Here is a 17,009-nt window from a genome sequence, read left to right as displayed (position 1 = left end):
GTATCTGTTCATGTGAGATGCAAATGCCAAAAATTACCGGGAGCGTCACGTGTGTTTCAGTATGCGTGTAGTAAAAGCGCGTCTCCACCATTCATAGTATGAATTTCATACATACAGCTAGGCAAACGGAACATACCGGATTCATATTAAAACGGTCTTTTTGCATTTCAGTTTTCACAGACACTAGTCCATATCGCGATTTGAATTAAGTGACAGACCATATTTGATTTATGAATCCAAAAAACGACGAATTTACGTGGCATTTCGCGCTATAGTAGATTCGGTTTTTATGAATGGAGGACGACGTGATCCCGGCTGTGTTTTGGCGGAGGAGACATAAACGCGCGACCATATTCTATAGTCTTTGGTATACATCCGCGTTAAACTATCAAGGTGAAAGTCATCATAGCTTGCGTAGTTTAGACCCAGCTCCCAACCCAATTTTGAGAATAGATTAACGGCGATATTTTTTTTATCGCCCGATAAAAGTCTCACGTTAACGCAGCACGTTAACGCCGATAACGGCCCACCACTAAATATAATATAATATAACATAATATAATATAATATAATGTTTAATGCACTTCCTGCTGTTAATAACAACACGTAGAATATACATTCTTACTCATTTGCATTTCTATTTCAATATGATAGAAGATTATCCTTTTTAAATCAATGTGATAAACGAGTTAGGTCGAAAGTACTCTGATTATATTACATAAAATGTGTAATGTAATAAAGTACGTGACTAACTACAATTTTTGTCATGTAATTAGGAATCAGTTAGAGATTACAATTTGTAAATAATCTGCCCGCAAGATGTATTAAATGGGAAATTCTTTAACCAATAATAACCTGCAAAAATACTTTGTATACAAAAAAACGATGTCTAAATGAAATCGTAAAAGCATTATTTTGCCTTAGAAATTTAATTTAGCAAGAGTACAAGAAATTGGTTACAAGGTAAAGTACAAAATCCAGGAGTGCAGGTATAAAGTACAAGGGTATCATAGTATCAGAGTTAAACCGCGCGTTCATGGTTTCAGGGAAGGGTCGCTCCCAAAACGTGCTCGTCCCCGTGAGTCACGTGATGACGTCTCACTTCTAGCTTCTCAAAGATTTCCCAGTTAGCGACTGGCGGTGGCGGACAGTAAAGATGGCGACGGAGCTTACAGTGTGTACGAGTTCCCGGAGAAGATGACGACGATAAGATTAGTAACTTTCGAGGCACGTCGTTGACAGTGCTCCCTTTAAAGTCCCTGCGACAGAGTCTCGCGAACTTGCTGACTTTGGCGGTAGTTAAACAAACCTAACGGACACAACCGGCGAGCGGACATATCGTCGCTTTTGCCATGGAGGATATCAACTCAAACATAAACGCGGACTTGGAGGTGCGGAAGCTTCAAGACTTGGTGAAGAAACTCGAGCAGCAGAACGAACAGCTCCGGAGCCGATCCAGTCTGCTTTCCACCCCCTCTTCCGGTGGATTGACGGGGAACACCAGACCCGTGAGCGCCGGGTATGATTCTCCGGGAGCGGCGACAGGGCTCGCCGGGTTTACTGGGGTGGGGTTCGGAGGATCGAGGGGTTTTAGTGGGGTTTTGGATATCTCCCGGTTGAGCCCTAGACGGTCATATCACGGCAGCAGTTACGGAGGCTATGACAGTGACAGCGCTTCTTGTGCCGCTTCGAACACGAGTCTCGCGTCTTATTACGATTCGTTGGATTTTATTGAAGACGGAGAAACTTCAGTATTGGACGAGGTGGAGATTCTCGATTTGGAGGACATGGATTGCCTGAACGAGGAGGAAGACAGCTGGTGAGTAACGTTTACCTGCCGGGAGGCAAAGGTGTCAACCCCGGTCAGAAGAATAATCACAACAGGCACACACACCCTTCATGTGTTTGACAGGTACGCGCAGCTGTGTGTGTGTGTGCGCCACTGAGAATGACGCCTATTTGGAGGAATGCGCTTGATGCATTGTTGCACCCCTTGCCTCTTTGGCTGAGAGCTAGGGTTAGTTTATTCAATGCATTGACTGCAATACGACTGTCATCTGTTTAGGATTATAAGTGCGTTACGTCTGAGCATTTATGAGCAACAGTTTGCACCAGGGCCTTCTAATATTTGGGACCTTCTCATCTGCCCTTCAGTTTATTTCAGTAGCTTTATAAATCTGCTGAATGACAGCCGTGGTGTCATGATTCAATGATGTCAGACAAACAAACGATGTATTTGCATACTAATGTCCTTTAGATAACGCCTCGGATATGATCAAGCAGGTTAGTTACAACAGATGCACATACTTTTCTGCATGATCTACATTGTATGTAGCTCATTTGTTTCATAAAACGTTAACTTTAATAGTGCATTCAGGTTTTTATGAAATGAAGGGGAAATTAATAGAATGCTGAGAAATAAAAGATGTGTAAAGATAAGTTTTTAATATTTTCATAAGAAGTCTCTTCTGCTCACCAGAAGATTCAAAGCACAGCAAAAACAGTACAGTTTTGAAATATTTTTACTATTTAATATAACTGTTTTTTTTATTTGAGTATATTTTAAAATGTAGTTTTAGCATCATTACTCATTACTCCAGTCACACGATCCTTCAGAAATCATTATAATATTCTAATTTGCTGCAAAAAAACTAAAATTATTATTATGTTGAAAACCGCATAGTAGAATTTTTTTCAGGTTTCTTTGATGAATCGAAAGTTCAGAAGAACCGTATTTATCTAAAATTTTAACTTTTGTAACATTACAGATGTCTTTATCATCACTTTTGATCAAATTAAAGCATGCTTGCTAAATAAAAGCATTAATTTCTGTAAAACTCCAACCTTTTAAATGGTATAGTGTATAATTTACTGATTTTTGGATCTTTCTATTCATCAAAGAATCCGGAGAAATGTACTGAACTGTTTTAAATATTAATAATAATTAAGAAGGTTTCTTGAACAGCAAGTCTTAATATTAGAATGATTTCTGAAGGATCATGTGACACTGAAAACTGGAGTAATGATGCTAAAAATTTAGCTTTGATCCCTGGAATAAATTACATTTTAAAATATATTCAAATAGAAAGCAGTTATTTGAAATAGTAAAAAAAAATCACAATATTACTGCTTTTGCTGTATTTTGGATCAAATAAATGCAGGCTTGGTGAGCAGAAGAGACGTCTTTAAAAACATCAAAAATCAAATACTTTTGACTGGTAGTGTATGAGAAGCTGAAAACAGCAACAACAATAATCTATACATCTCATAGTAGTGACAGTTAATGATACAAATATTGATCATAATGTGATGAAATTATATTAGACCTTGCTTAAGCAAACACAAGAATCCAAACAATATGAAAACAGTCCAAAGGGATGGTGTGGATCAGCATGTGTGCGATCTGCTGGTCCAAACAAAGTGAGTAATAGTGGAAGAATAAAATGTTCGAACAAGCAGTTCCTCCTGGAGCGATGAAACATCCCAAGTCCAGTCAGGCTGATAAGTGTCTGTATAAAGTCCAAAACCACTCTTGGGATAAATAAGAGCCAACTAAATGTACACTAACAGTGTAATGAGCATGTTATTACCTGTTGTTGTGCCTCAGTTCTGACATGCACAACTTAATGTTTGCTGTTAAAAAAGCTTTGGTCACTTACATTGTCTTTCAAAAGTTTGTAGTCAATAAGATCTTTAGATAATAAAATCAAAAATACTAAGCAAGGCTGCATTTCATCAAAAATACAGTAAAAGCATTAATATTGTGAAATATTACAATTTAAAATGTTTTTTTTTTCTCATTCAAAAATATTTTAAGATGTAATTTATTCATGTGATGACAAAGCTGAATTTTCAGCATCATTACTCCACTCTTCAGTGTCACATGATGCTTTAAAAATCACTCTAATATGTGACACTGGACCCTAAAACCTTAAGTAGTCTTAAGTAGTATATGTATATTTGAAGCAGCCTAAAATACATTGTATGGGTCAAATAATCGATTTTTCTTTTATGCCAAAAATCATTAGGATATTTAGTAAAGATCATGTTCCATGAAGATATTTTGTACAATTCCTACTGTAAAATATATCAAAACTTAATTTTTTTATTAGTAGTATTATGCATTGCTAAGAACTTCATTTAAATGGCTTTAAAGGCGATTGCACCCTCAGATTCCAGATTTTTTTAATGGTTGTGTATTGCCAACTATTGTCCTATCCTAACAAACCATGCATCAATGGAAAGTTTATTTATTCAACTTTCATATTATGTATAAATCTCAATTAAAAAAAATGACACTTATGACACTGGTTTTGTGGTTCAGGGTCACATATATTGATTTGCTGCTTAAGAAATATTTCTTAGCACTATCAATGTTGAAAAAGGGTGTGCTGCTTAATATTTTTGACTGAGAAATATTTTCATGAATGGGAAGAAAGTTCAAAAGAAGGTTTTACTTTCACTTTTGATTAATTTAATTTAAAGCATCATTGCTGAAAAAAAGTGCTTCTAAAGATGAACATTATCTTGTTTCCTTCTGGTTGTCTCATGTCCTTAGGTCTCAGACAGCTTCACGTTATCAGTTTTTGATCTTGTGTGGATTGATGTCAGTGTGTAATCCATTGTTTGTGTTTGCTTTAATCAGTGTCTGTGAGATTCTGTGGTTTAGGTCAATTTACACAGACTCAGTATACTGTAATGCGGACACTCGATCCCGTTTAGTTGGATATCTTGCATTGGCAGCAAAATGCTAGGAAATCCCTGCAACAGCTGGAGGCCAGCAAATCAGTGAGCTTAACACCTGTTTACAACTACAAATAGCTAGGACAGAAAGTGTACTTGTGAAGCCAAACAGGTCAGAAGTGATTACAGTGAGGATGCATAAATGATTTAATCTTCTTAGTCATGACGGTTTAAGCATAAGATCATGTTTTGTTTGCTTGTTTCATTGTAGATATAACAGTGTTTAAGGTCACAAATGAGGTCAAGCCATGCTGTTAGCAAATCTTTTGTCAAGATGAGAAGATAATGAGTTTATAATTGTGTTGAATCAATGAAGCAGTAGTCAGATCTGTGCTTTTGTGATGTGAATAATGCATTTAAACCAGGAGATCATCTCAGTTTCTCAATAGAAAAGCTTTCTAGGAGAAATGCTCTCTGTCTCTATGTGAGGGATTATTCTAAGTGCCAATGCAATACTGCATTGCCATCAGTCCTGATAAATAAATCCGTCTGGTTCTTTGCCATACCTATAAACCCCAGTCTGACTGATCAAAATGCTTTGTGTCAGCGTTAAATCCGTCATTGCCTTAAGAAATGTGGTCTAGGATGCGCAGTGCCAAAGTTTGACTCCCAGCTATTCAATATTCAATTTCTTACACTACTATTCAAAAGTTTGGGGTCTTTTTGAAACAGTTTAGCAGTAAAAAAAAAAAAAAAATAATACTTTTATTCAGCAAGGAGACATTATATTGATCAGAACAGTTAAAAAACTATTTCAAAAATGAATGCTGTTCTTTTGAACTTTAGATTCATCAAAGGATCCATAAAACATATAATGGTTTTCACACAATTTATAAAAATGATTGTGCATTATTATAATATTATGTATCTATATTATGTATTATTTTATAATACACCACTATATGTTATCTATATTATAATATTATGTTGATCCATATTGGCAGACTTTGGAATACAGTTATTTTGTATTGTAAAAATATTTCATATTACAAATTTTACTGTATTTTATCAAATAAATGCAGTCTTGGTGAGCATAAGAAATTAAAAAAAAAAAAATCATACCAACACAAATCCTTTGATCAGTAGTATATGTATATACATTCAATTATGAAATTTATACCATGCATGTTACACTACTATTGGGTAATTCCATGTCAGATCAACCAAATTTCCGAAACTTCCCCGGCTCACATTTTTGATTTTGCTAATATCTTTTCTGAAGATAAAAGATAAACATGTATAGTGATGAAAGCCAAAATATTAAATGTCATGGATGAATATTTACTGAGTAATCCACTATTTTGCAGAGGGGGTCAAAATGTCAATTTTCACCTGAGATTCAGAGCCAAATTACAAGGGGCTAAAAATGACTTTAGAAAGAATGCAGTATCATAATGTTATTTTTACACAGAGATAGGTAGTTATATTAGTAAATCTGTTGATTTTAGCAATCTTTGTTACATTATGTGCCAATGGGGACCATTTAAAAATGGGGAAACGGCACTTTTCAAGTATTTACTCCAAAGTTTGCATGCCTGTAGCTCAAGAAGTTTTAAAGATATCTTAATGTCCTTTCAGATATTGAGTCTCAACAAACTTTTCTTTTGGCATTTTCATTTTCAAGGCCCTACATGGCTCAGTTCCAGAGATAATGGAATCACAATATGGCTCCAGAGGAAATCGTAGAAATGCATCTTGTCTTCTTGCAAACTTTGGGAGTAAAAACTTGAAAAGTGCTGTTTCCCCATTTTTTTAATGATCGCCATAGGCACATAATGTAACAAAGATGGCTAAAGTCAACAGATTTTACTAATAGAACTACCAATCTCTGTGTAAAAATTATTTATTTATACATTATGATGCTGCCATCTTTCTTTAGTCATTTTTACCCCTTGTAATTTGTCTCTAAATCTCAGGTGAAAATTGTCATTATGACCCCCTCTACAAAATAGTGGATTACTCAGTAAATATTCATCCATGACATTTAATATTTTGGCTTTCATTACTATACATGTCTATCTCTCTTCAGAAAAAATAATAGCAAAATCAAAAATGATGCTATTTTTATCTACTTTAATTGATCTCCTGATACAGCTGGAAAATGCAGTCAAATAAAACCACCTACTCTAAACCAACAATAGAGCAACATGGTGACCTCCAGTAATTTAAATGCTGTCAATGGGTGTAACACTTGAAGGATGTTATAATACATTCTTCTTTATTGTGCCAGTAAAAAACGTTTGGTCCCACATGTTACTGTCAGGTGATCCCGAGGAACAGCTGCCTCTGTATGAGGCCAGCAGAAAACAAGACCCATGAAGTGCTGTTATATCTGTTCCCTCCTCTTTTATTCCCTCCTCTCTCTATTTCTTTTCTCATTTCAGTTTCTCTTCAGAACACTTACAACTAGCTCTAAATTAAATCTTTTAAAACACGAACGTTCATGTGTTTAACTGACAATCACCAGCTAGTATTAATAAATGTTCTCCACTACAGCTGTCATATTATGAGATGATCCGTCTCATGGCGTGTAGTAAACAAGCTTCTGATCAGCTGACCTGAACAGTTCTGCACCAGGCTTTCATGTGGGTCCTATTAATCCAGGTCTCGGTGACTAAGCAAAGCTGCTTGCACAATATTAGAGCACACTTTACACCTTCCCTTAAGGATTACAGGAACTTTTAATGGGCTGTTTGCCTGCAGGCCGGTTTTTATATTTAAAGTGAAAGCAAGCTTTTGCTGAATAAGCCTCTGTTAATCGAGGCATTTCAAAACTTCAGCACTCAGCATGTTTATTGATTAAAAACTTGTGTGGCAGATATGTGACGAGAGCATGTTTATTTCTTGTAACTGACATCTGACTTGTGTTTCTGCAGGTTGTATGAGGCAAAATTGAACAGTCCTTTGCAGAAAGCCTTGAGCCCTATTGTGTGGTGCAGACAGGCCCTGGATAACCCCAGTCCTGATATGGAGTCTGCCAAACGCTCTCTCTTACACAGACTCGACCTTACCATGTCAGGTAACACAGAAACTTCATTTTCAGTCTTCCACTGTTGTATTATAAGTCTTTGTTCTGACCTAGGAATTAAAATTTTTACTTGCCCTAACACTTTCACAAGCCTGATTACAAAAAGGCGATGCAGTTTATTTTTAACAGTGTATTTCTACAATGTAGCATGAATGTTTAAATGTATAAAAAAATATATTTTTTTATTAAATGTCTTTGCATTCGGTAGGTTTAAAATTTTTACTCTTTGGAATTTTATACTAGTAAAAAAGCAATGTATATTAAATACATTTATTTCATACTAAGTATAGTGCAAATCTATGAACATTTACTGACATATCGCTAGAGACGTACTAATATAATTAAACTAGAGCTGCAAATTGATTAGTTGAGATTAATCGATTCAAGATAAAAGTTTATGTTTGCATACTATATGTGTGTGTACTGTGTATATTCATTATGTGTAAATGTGCACATACATGTATATATTAAAGAAAAATATGTTAGGTTTATATGTAAAAAAATATATATATTTATATATAATATTATATACAGGTGTGTACATGCAATACATACAAATATTTTTTGAAATATATATATGTATGTATGTATGTGTGTGTGTGTATTTATATATACATAACAAATATACACAGTACTCACACATATAGTATGCAAACATACTTTTATTTTGAATAATTTAATTGCGACTAATCATTTTGCAGCTCTAAATTAAACTTTATTTAGAGTATGACTTGTGCACAATGCACATTTCTTAATATTAAGCTTAAAATGTGTTTTAATGTCACTATTGATATGGATTGTATGATCTTTGAATAATATCGGCATTTAAAGGCAAAATATTTGAAGTGTACCTGAAGTATACTTGCAATAGTTTCACTAGCACAATCAAATACACTTCGGTATATCTTTAGTTGGACTACTTCCACACAATTAAAGTGCATTAAGTACAAAATTAGGTGGTCCAATTTAGCAGACTTTAAGTATACCAGTTTAGTATACTAAAAGTCCAGTTTCAGGGTATTTTTATTAACTACATAAATATTTAAATGTATTTGTAGTATATTTAGCATGAAATAAACATATTTCAAATGCATTTTAGTTTTCACTAGACAGCTTATTATTTTATTTCTGAGTCTGGGCTATTTGGCCATCTTAGTCTGGATCTGTCTGTGTTGATTTTATTCAAAGCTATCACTTCCTCTTTTTTTTTATCTCAGTTCTTCCTCTCCTCTCTCACTTTTGCCCTCTACCCATTCACTGAGCTCCATTTCTGGCTCTGATTCTCTTCCATCCCCACTTCCTTGCTGAGATCAGTCTGTCACCATGTGTGTATGTGTTTTCAACATGTGGCCTGGCAGTTCACTTGGATAAATCCTTGTTTTTAGAGAGTGTCTGTACATTTGGCTGTGTCTGTGTATCATCTCTCCTCTAATTATAGGTGCAAAGAGTTATGACAGGTTTGACTTCAGTCTTATTTGTAGTCAGGAAGGCTATAGCTGTTTTTAGTCAGGTATGCCCATGTGACATGTCTTAAATTGAGCAGCTCTCTACAGAAGGGAACTGACTGTCCATGCTTATACTAGACATGTGACTGATACTTTATAACACTCACTGACATATTACATCACACATTTATGCACTCTTATATTTTCCTTTTATTGCATTGCTTCTGTGAGGAGACCCGAGAAAGACCAAATGATCTTTAAAAGTAATTTTGAGTGATACTTTTAAAGATCATTCTGGCTCATCTCATAGAGTTCACTCTAGAGTCACCTTGAGTAACAATGGAATCATTCCAGAGAACTCCCGGTTCATAGATCAGAATTTTCCATTAAAAGATGCAATCTGCAGTGGCTGCATTTGATTAACATTTGGAACGGGGCCAGGTGTGAATCACTCCAGTCATTGAGCAAGACAGATGGGTGTATGATGTCATTGTTTTAAAGTGGACTCATCTTAGAGCATCGTAGTCACCCTTTGAATGCTTTTCATGTCAAATTCCCAAATAAGATGTAGGGGGAAAACCCTGTTTATTTATATTACTTTATACTTGTACTCTATGTTCAGAAATTAAAAAAAAATGTATTTAGACCAAGGCACTCTAAATACATCAAAAGTGACAGTAAAGACATTTGTCATGTTATACATTTCTGTTTTAATTAAAAGCTGTTCTTTTAAATGTTCTATTCATCAAAGAATACTGAAAAAATGCATCATGGTTTCAAAAAATATTGAAAGCACAATATGTACATTTTTGCCGCTAGAGGGCGCATATTCAAAACAAACAGAGAAACAAAGGCATAGTTTAATGATGCAGTGATTGAGGGTTAAATCATGTGAGTTGTCTTCATCCTCACAGCTGATGCAATCCACCGCTTCGACCGCTTCCACTTTTTCCATTCATGCGTATGTAGGAAAAAGCAGCAAATATTGATATACGTAACGAATTGTTAATAATGCTATTAAAGGGATAGTTCACCCAAAAATGAAAATTCTGTCATTATTTACTCTCATGTTGTTCCAGACCCATAAGACCTTTGTTCATGAGCTCAATTCGTGAGCTCTCTGACCTTTCATAGACCGCAAGGGTCCGAAACGTAGAATGTTGTTAAAATAGTCCATGGGACATCAGTGGTTCAACCGTAATTTTATGAAATCATGGTACACTCTTAAAAATAAAGATGCTTCACGATGCCATAGAAGAACCTTTTTTGTCTAAATGGTTCCATAAAGAACCTTTAAAATCCGAAGAACTGTTCTGTTTCACAAAAGGTTCTTTGAGGTTCTTCAGATTATAAAAAGGTAGGAAAGAGATGGTTCTTTAAAGAACCTTTGACCGAATGGTTCTTTGTGGAACCAAAAATGGTTCTTCTATGGCATTGCTGTGAAGAACCTTTTGAAGCACCTTTATTTTAAGAGTGTAAGAGTGTTATTTTTGTTTTCTTTGCACACACAAAGTATTATTGTAGCTTCATAACATTATGGTTGAGCCACTGCTGTCACATGGAGTACTTTAACGATATCCTTACTACCTTTCTTGACCTTGAACATATCAGTTGCATTGCTGTCTATGCAGGGTCGAAAAGCTCTCTGAATTTTATTAAAAATATCTTCATTACAAGTTTGGAATGACATGTGGTTGAGTTCTTAATGACAGAATTTTCATTTTTGCCTAAACTATCCATTTAATGAATCAGCATACCATGTAGATAATTAAGAAAAATAATCAATTTACAGCCCTAGACTGATTTATTTAGTTTATAAACAACTTGCAGAAGACACGTAAAATGATGTTCACTGCGTGTTAGTCATTCAAAACACTTCCAATAAAAGAAAGCTCATTCACCAACCCGTTGTGTATAGCTTATTGTCAGTGGGCATACAGCCCATGCCAAGCGTGTAGGGTGTGTATTGCAGTTTCCAGGTTACCTGAGGCATCGCTAATTCCCTAGAGCCATTGCCAAGAGAGTAAAGAGAGAGCCATTGCAGATGTGTGGGATGCATGTCAAATCTCTATCCTGTTGGACACACCTGTCAGCTTATTTGTCCCTCTCTTATTGCTTGTTCCTTTCCTTTGTGCCTCTCTTGTGCCCTTCTTCAGAACCAGTTACCCCGTGAAGCGCATCTGTATCTGTGTCTGTGTGAGAAAGTAAAAGAGAGATGGACATGTTTGCACACATGAATAAATTCCACCCAGAAGTTGATTCAGCACTCTTAGAAGCTATAGGCAGGCTTTGTGAACAGCTGCTAGACAGATAACTACAGTTTTAAAAAAGAGCTTGCACTTCTGCCGTAAACTTGTCTGCTGTTTGGTGAGTGTGTTTGTCTAGCCATGGAAACTCATTCCAGGGCTTTACACTTCCCTCAGAAATGCAAACAGTTCCATGAGGTTGTAGTCATAACCATGGTTATATAACTCACTGGACATGAGGACAAAAGAAGAGGCTGAGATTTGATAGAACGACTGTGAGGGAGCTTTCCTTAGCATTTAGACTTGGAGGAAAAAATGAGATTAAGGTTTTTGCCCAACCCTACATTTTTGAACCAATGTACAAAGACGAAGAACTAACCATGTGTGACTTTTCCAATGTTATTACACAATTCATGAAGTCACAAACCTGCATTGCATATTGCAAGATGAGCATTTGTAGTTAAAGTATATACATTATTATTATTATTATTATTATTATTATTATTATTATTATTATTAGAAAGCTACATAATTTTTACTAGATAACACTCTTATTCTTTAGCTGGACCTTGGACCATTAAAGTACACTATATGGAGAAAAATCCTGGATTTTTTTATATCAACATTTTTTTTATTTGCTTTTTATTATTATTTATATTATTTATAAAAAAAAATTATAATTATTTTTATTATTTTATTATTTGTATTATTTGAAGAAACACTATTACCAAAATTAAATCTTCCTTGATTTAAACATGGAACATGCAGATGTCAAAAAAGTGATAGGATGAAAAGGATATTTTTACCCTTGCAGTCCTATAACAAACTGGCACATTGATCCTTTATTTAGTAGGGCTAGCTATTTTGGGACCAAATAGTAATTGACCCTAGTGAAAAATAAATCAGTTTATTTCATGCTGAGTATACTACAAATACATTTACATATTATGCACTTCATTTAAAAAAATGCTAAATTGGAACAACTAATTTTGTATTTAATGCACTTTAATTGTGCAGAAGTAGGGCTGAAGTCCAACTAAAGATATACTCAAGTATATTTGATTGTGCAAAAGTGGAACTAATGCAAATATACTTTAAATATTTTGCATTTAAAGACTGGTATTATTTAAAGATCATACAATCCTCATCAATAGTGACATTAAAACATATTTTAGTTTTGATATTAAGAAATGTGCATTGTGCACATGTAGTACTCCAAATAAAGTTTAATTACAAGTTTTGTATTAGTAAGTCACAAGCAATATGTAAGTAAATATGGTAATAGACTTGAACTGTATTTAGTATAAAATAAATGCATTTTAAATATTACTTTTTTGCTCGTAAAAAAATAAATAATTGTTTTATCACATAATGGAAGGTTGAGCTTAAACAAATTTAGAACAAAAGCAGTCAACACTACCAGATGTGAAATGAGATTATTTTATTAACATGATTCTAATCATGGATGTCATACTTAAAAATATACTTTTTTTTATTTATTAACTAGATTAAAATACTCTACACATCACCCTCAGCCACTGTCATTACTAATGGACTAACATCACGCAGCTTCACTCTACACCGGGGAACTAGACAAGGATGCCCACTCTCTCCATCTCTATTCACCATATTCATCGAACCACTTGCAGCAGCTATCCGTCAAAACAACTACATCAAAGGAATTCAAACATTAAACATACACCATAAAATAAGTCTTTACGCTGATGATATATTATTATACTTACAAAACCCCCAAAAATCATTACAAGAAACAATAAAACTCATGGATACCTTTTCTAACATCTCTGAATACTCAATTAACTGGAATAAATCGGCTATACTTCCATTCAATTCCACCAGCGTGGATGTGACATCCCAAACATCACAAATCCCTTTGTGCACCAATTACATCACATATTTGGGTATCAATGTTTCCGCCAAGCTGTCAGAGTTGTTTGCACTCAACTATATCCCATTACTTAAAAAAATAGATGACGATCTTCAACGTTGGTGAAATTACCATTATCAATCATGGGCGGAATATCAGTAACAAAAATGTCTATACTCCCAAAAATAAACTACTTATTTTCAGTGATTCCAACACAGCCCACTCGTATCTGGTTCAAATCTCTAGATTCAATTATCACAAAATTCTACTGGAAAAACAAGACCCCAAGAATTAAATTAACAACCCTACAGAAACCAAAATCACAAGGTGGATTAGAAGCACCACATTTTTACAATTATTTTCTGGCAAATCAACTCCAAAACATATACAAATGGATTCAACCTAACTCATCAGAATACACATGGCAAGATATTGAACAATCAATCTGCAAAGACATTAACATCTCAGAATTACCTTTTCACAGTCAAACAATCAAAAAACATCACTGTTTTAAAACACCAACAATAGAAGCAACTCTGACAGCCTGGTGGAAGTTCCATCAGATCACAAATTCCCCACTCATACCATGTAAATACACCCCAATTTGGAAAAACCCTGATTTTTTAGCTAACAAGAAGCCACTCAACTTTCGCACATGGGCAGATAAGGGAATCACACAACTACAGCATATTATTAATAATAACAACCTGGCACCATTTTCCCATATAGCCCAGACATACAGCATTGGGAGTAATTGCTTTTTGGAATATTTACAAATCAAATTATCAATTAAAACAAAATTACGTAACCAACCAATCAATCTAGACCTTTCCCCTCAAATCTCTGAGTTTATTAATATATCTTTCTCCAAAAAATTACTCTCCAAAATATACAAAATGATATCAAAATCAGGCAACGCATTAGTTCTACCAACCACCAAATGGGAATCAGACTTATCCATTACTCCCAATGCTGATTTTTGGACTCAAATTTGCAAAAACATATACTCCATAACTAAAAATGCTAACTTACAACTCATACAGTATAAAGTACTTCACAGAACTCATCTAACTGGGCAGAAATTATTTAAAATGGGTTTCACCTCAGAGACATGTTTACATTGCACACAAAACACCCCTGACACTTATCTAGGGGGTTAGGAAAAGATAGAAACTGTGTCTAATAATTAATCAAATTAAATATCCAAAAGAAAGGGGAAAAGGAAAAGGAAGAGGGAAAAGGAGAAAGGAAGAGAAGAAGAGGAGGGGGAGGAGGGGGGAAGAAGTGGGAAGGAAAGGAAGGGGGAGAAAAGAAAGGGGGAAAGAAAGAAAGGAGAGAAAGGGGAGAGAGAGCAGGAAAAAAAAAGATTTACGTACTGCTTTATTTCCTCTCTTGTTCTATTTACTCTATTCGTTTTATTTTTGCTGTTTTTTTGTTTTTGTTTTTTGTCTTTTTATTTATTTAAAAAATAAAAAACAGATTCGATCAAAAGGGGCGAAGAGAGGGGAGGAAAAGAAGGAAGAGGAAGTAGATTGAGGGAGGAAGGGAGGGAAGGAAAAGGAAAAAGAAAAGAAAGAAAAGGGGAAAAAAGGGAAGGAAAGGGGAAAAAAAGGATTAGGAGGGAGGTGGAAGTATATTTATTTTTATATATATAAAAAAAAAAAAAAACTTCATTCACAGGGTAAGGGCGACGTGGGCATGGCAGCCTGGGCATTGCACTGGACTGATCCGTGCTGAACGTCATACCTTTTTAATGCATCACAAAGCAACTGACACACACTGTGCACTTCAAGGCTGATCATATAACTTCCACCTCCTCATATAATTATTAATGTTGTTGTTTTATTATTATTATCAATATGAGTATATTATAATTATCACTGTGTTTACATCTTTCAATCTTAGTACTACTACTACTATTATTATTATTATTATTATTATTATTATTGTAATATTGTTTTTTGTTTTTACTTTATTATTATTATTATTATTATTATTTTCCTTTGTGCCTTGTCTCTCTTGTTTTTTTCCTCTTCCCTTCCTCCTCTTCTACTTCTTTTTCTACTGTTTGTTCCTTTTATCTATTTCCTCCTTTTTTTGTTTCTGCTCTTTCCTTTTCTTCTAATTATTATTATTATTATTTTTATTATTATTATTAGGGATGCACGATATTTATCGGACAGATAAATTATCGACCAGATATGGGTAATAATTACGTCATTTTTATTGCTCCGATAAATAAATGAAACCCGATCCGATAAAGTACTCTTGCTTGTAAATCAGTGAATCAGTCTGGTTTATCTGAGATTCATCTGCTTTCCGAGTGCAAGTGACTGCAGCTGTAAACTGCAGTGACTCTTGGATTTTGTCGCGTTTAATACGTCATCATCTGTGTCGTCATCATCGTCTTTGCCGGTCTGGAAGTTTTTCGCGGTGGCAGAGGAGGACGATGCTATTGCTATTTGCAACACATGTTTAGCAAGGATTCTGAGAGGAGGTAAAAAGCCATCAAGTTTTAACACAACAAATCTTATCTCACTTCAGAGGTCGTCATCGCGGTGAATCTGTTTTAGGGGCCGTTCACATGTCGCGCCTAAAAACGTGTGGAAAATGCTAGACGCGCCGCTTTCTCTCTTTCCAAACCGCTCTGTAGCCTGCTCTGTCGTGGCGTCTGCCGTTGCTAAGCAACCATGACCTGCGCTCTCCATAAAGACGCGGAAGTTTCAGCAAAGGATAAATGGATTTTCAGCATTAGAAATCACTTGCAGTAGCTGTTATTAAATTTATTTAAAAATGGTTATTCCTGTGCAGCTATGATAAGCTGTTTCTCCACCTTGGCAGTGCTTTCAATGTTATTAAGGGAACGGGTGAAGCTGATTGGTTGGTTCATGTCACATGACCTTGCGGCATTCTGAAAAGTTGATGTTTTTATCTCGATTCTGATGTTTTATTCCCCGCCTTGTACGATTTGGTTGCTGTACACATTCATAATATGATCAATAAGAAGCTTTAACGGACATTTGGACATCTGACGTTACTCCATGATGCACTTTTCATTTTTTCCAGGTTGACAAATGTCAAAGCATTTTATTTATTTAGAATTGTGGTGTCTTACACAAAAAATAAAAACATTTTTGAAGTCAGGACTGATGTTTGCCATGATTGTTAGACCCAGATATATACAGTAATATACATTTCATTAGTTTATCTCAGATTTTGTATTTTCCTGGGTGCACAAAATTATCATATAAAAATATGAATGTATCGGTATCGGCCACAAGAAGGACTTATTTATCGGCTATCGGTATCGGTAAAAAAAATTCATATTGTGCATCCCTAATTATTATTATTATTATTATTATTATTATTATTATTATTATTGGTCCTCTTCCTGATTTCCCAACCACCCCTCTCCTCTTTATTACTATAATTAATATTAATACTTATACTTTTGCTATCATTACTATTATTACTGTTCTGATTTGTCCTCCTGTCATCTTATTATCATTACTATCAAGTATTTATACCATTGTCATTAATCAAGTTGCTGATGTACTGTAGTAGTAGTAGCAGTTATCGTAGTAGTAGAGATTGTAGTAGTAGTTGTGGTTGTTGAAGTAGTAGCTGTAGTAGTAGACGTTGTAGTAGTAGTAGTATTA

The 17,009-nt window shown here is 34.8% G+C and overlaps 1 protein-coding gene across 1 annotated transcript in view; it reads left to right on the top strand.

Annotated features, from left to right (window-relative positions):
* Nucleotides 1–1,140: 1,140 nt before the first annotated feature.
* The window catches only part of LOC141283349 (SLAIN motif-containing protein 2-like), a 17,904-nt gene continuing 2,035 nt past the window's right edge, over nucleotides 1,141–17,009 (top strand). The window contains exons 1-2 of the mRNA XM_073816631.1: nucleotides 1,141–1,819; nucleotides 7,620–7,762. Coding sequence (XP_073672732.1) covers nucleotides 1,353–1,819; nucleotides 7,620–7,762 — 610 coding nt within the window. The 5' untranslated portion in view covers nucleotides 1,141–1,352. The remainder of the gene's footprint in view (nucleotides 1,820–7,619; nucleotides 7,763–17,009) is intronic.

The sequence above is a fragment of the Garra rufa genome, chromosome 13, assembly GCF_049309525.1.
Source record: "Garra rufa chromosome 13, GarRuf1.0, whole genome shotgun sequence".
Taxonomy (NCBI): domain Eukaryota; kingdom Metazoa; phylum Chordata; class Actinopteri; order Cypriniformes; family Cyprinidae; genus Garra; species Garra rufa.
This window is presented reverse-complemented; position numbering and strand designations above follow the sequence as displayed.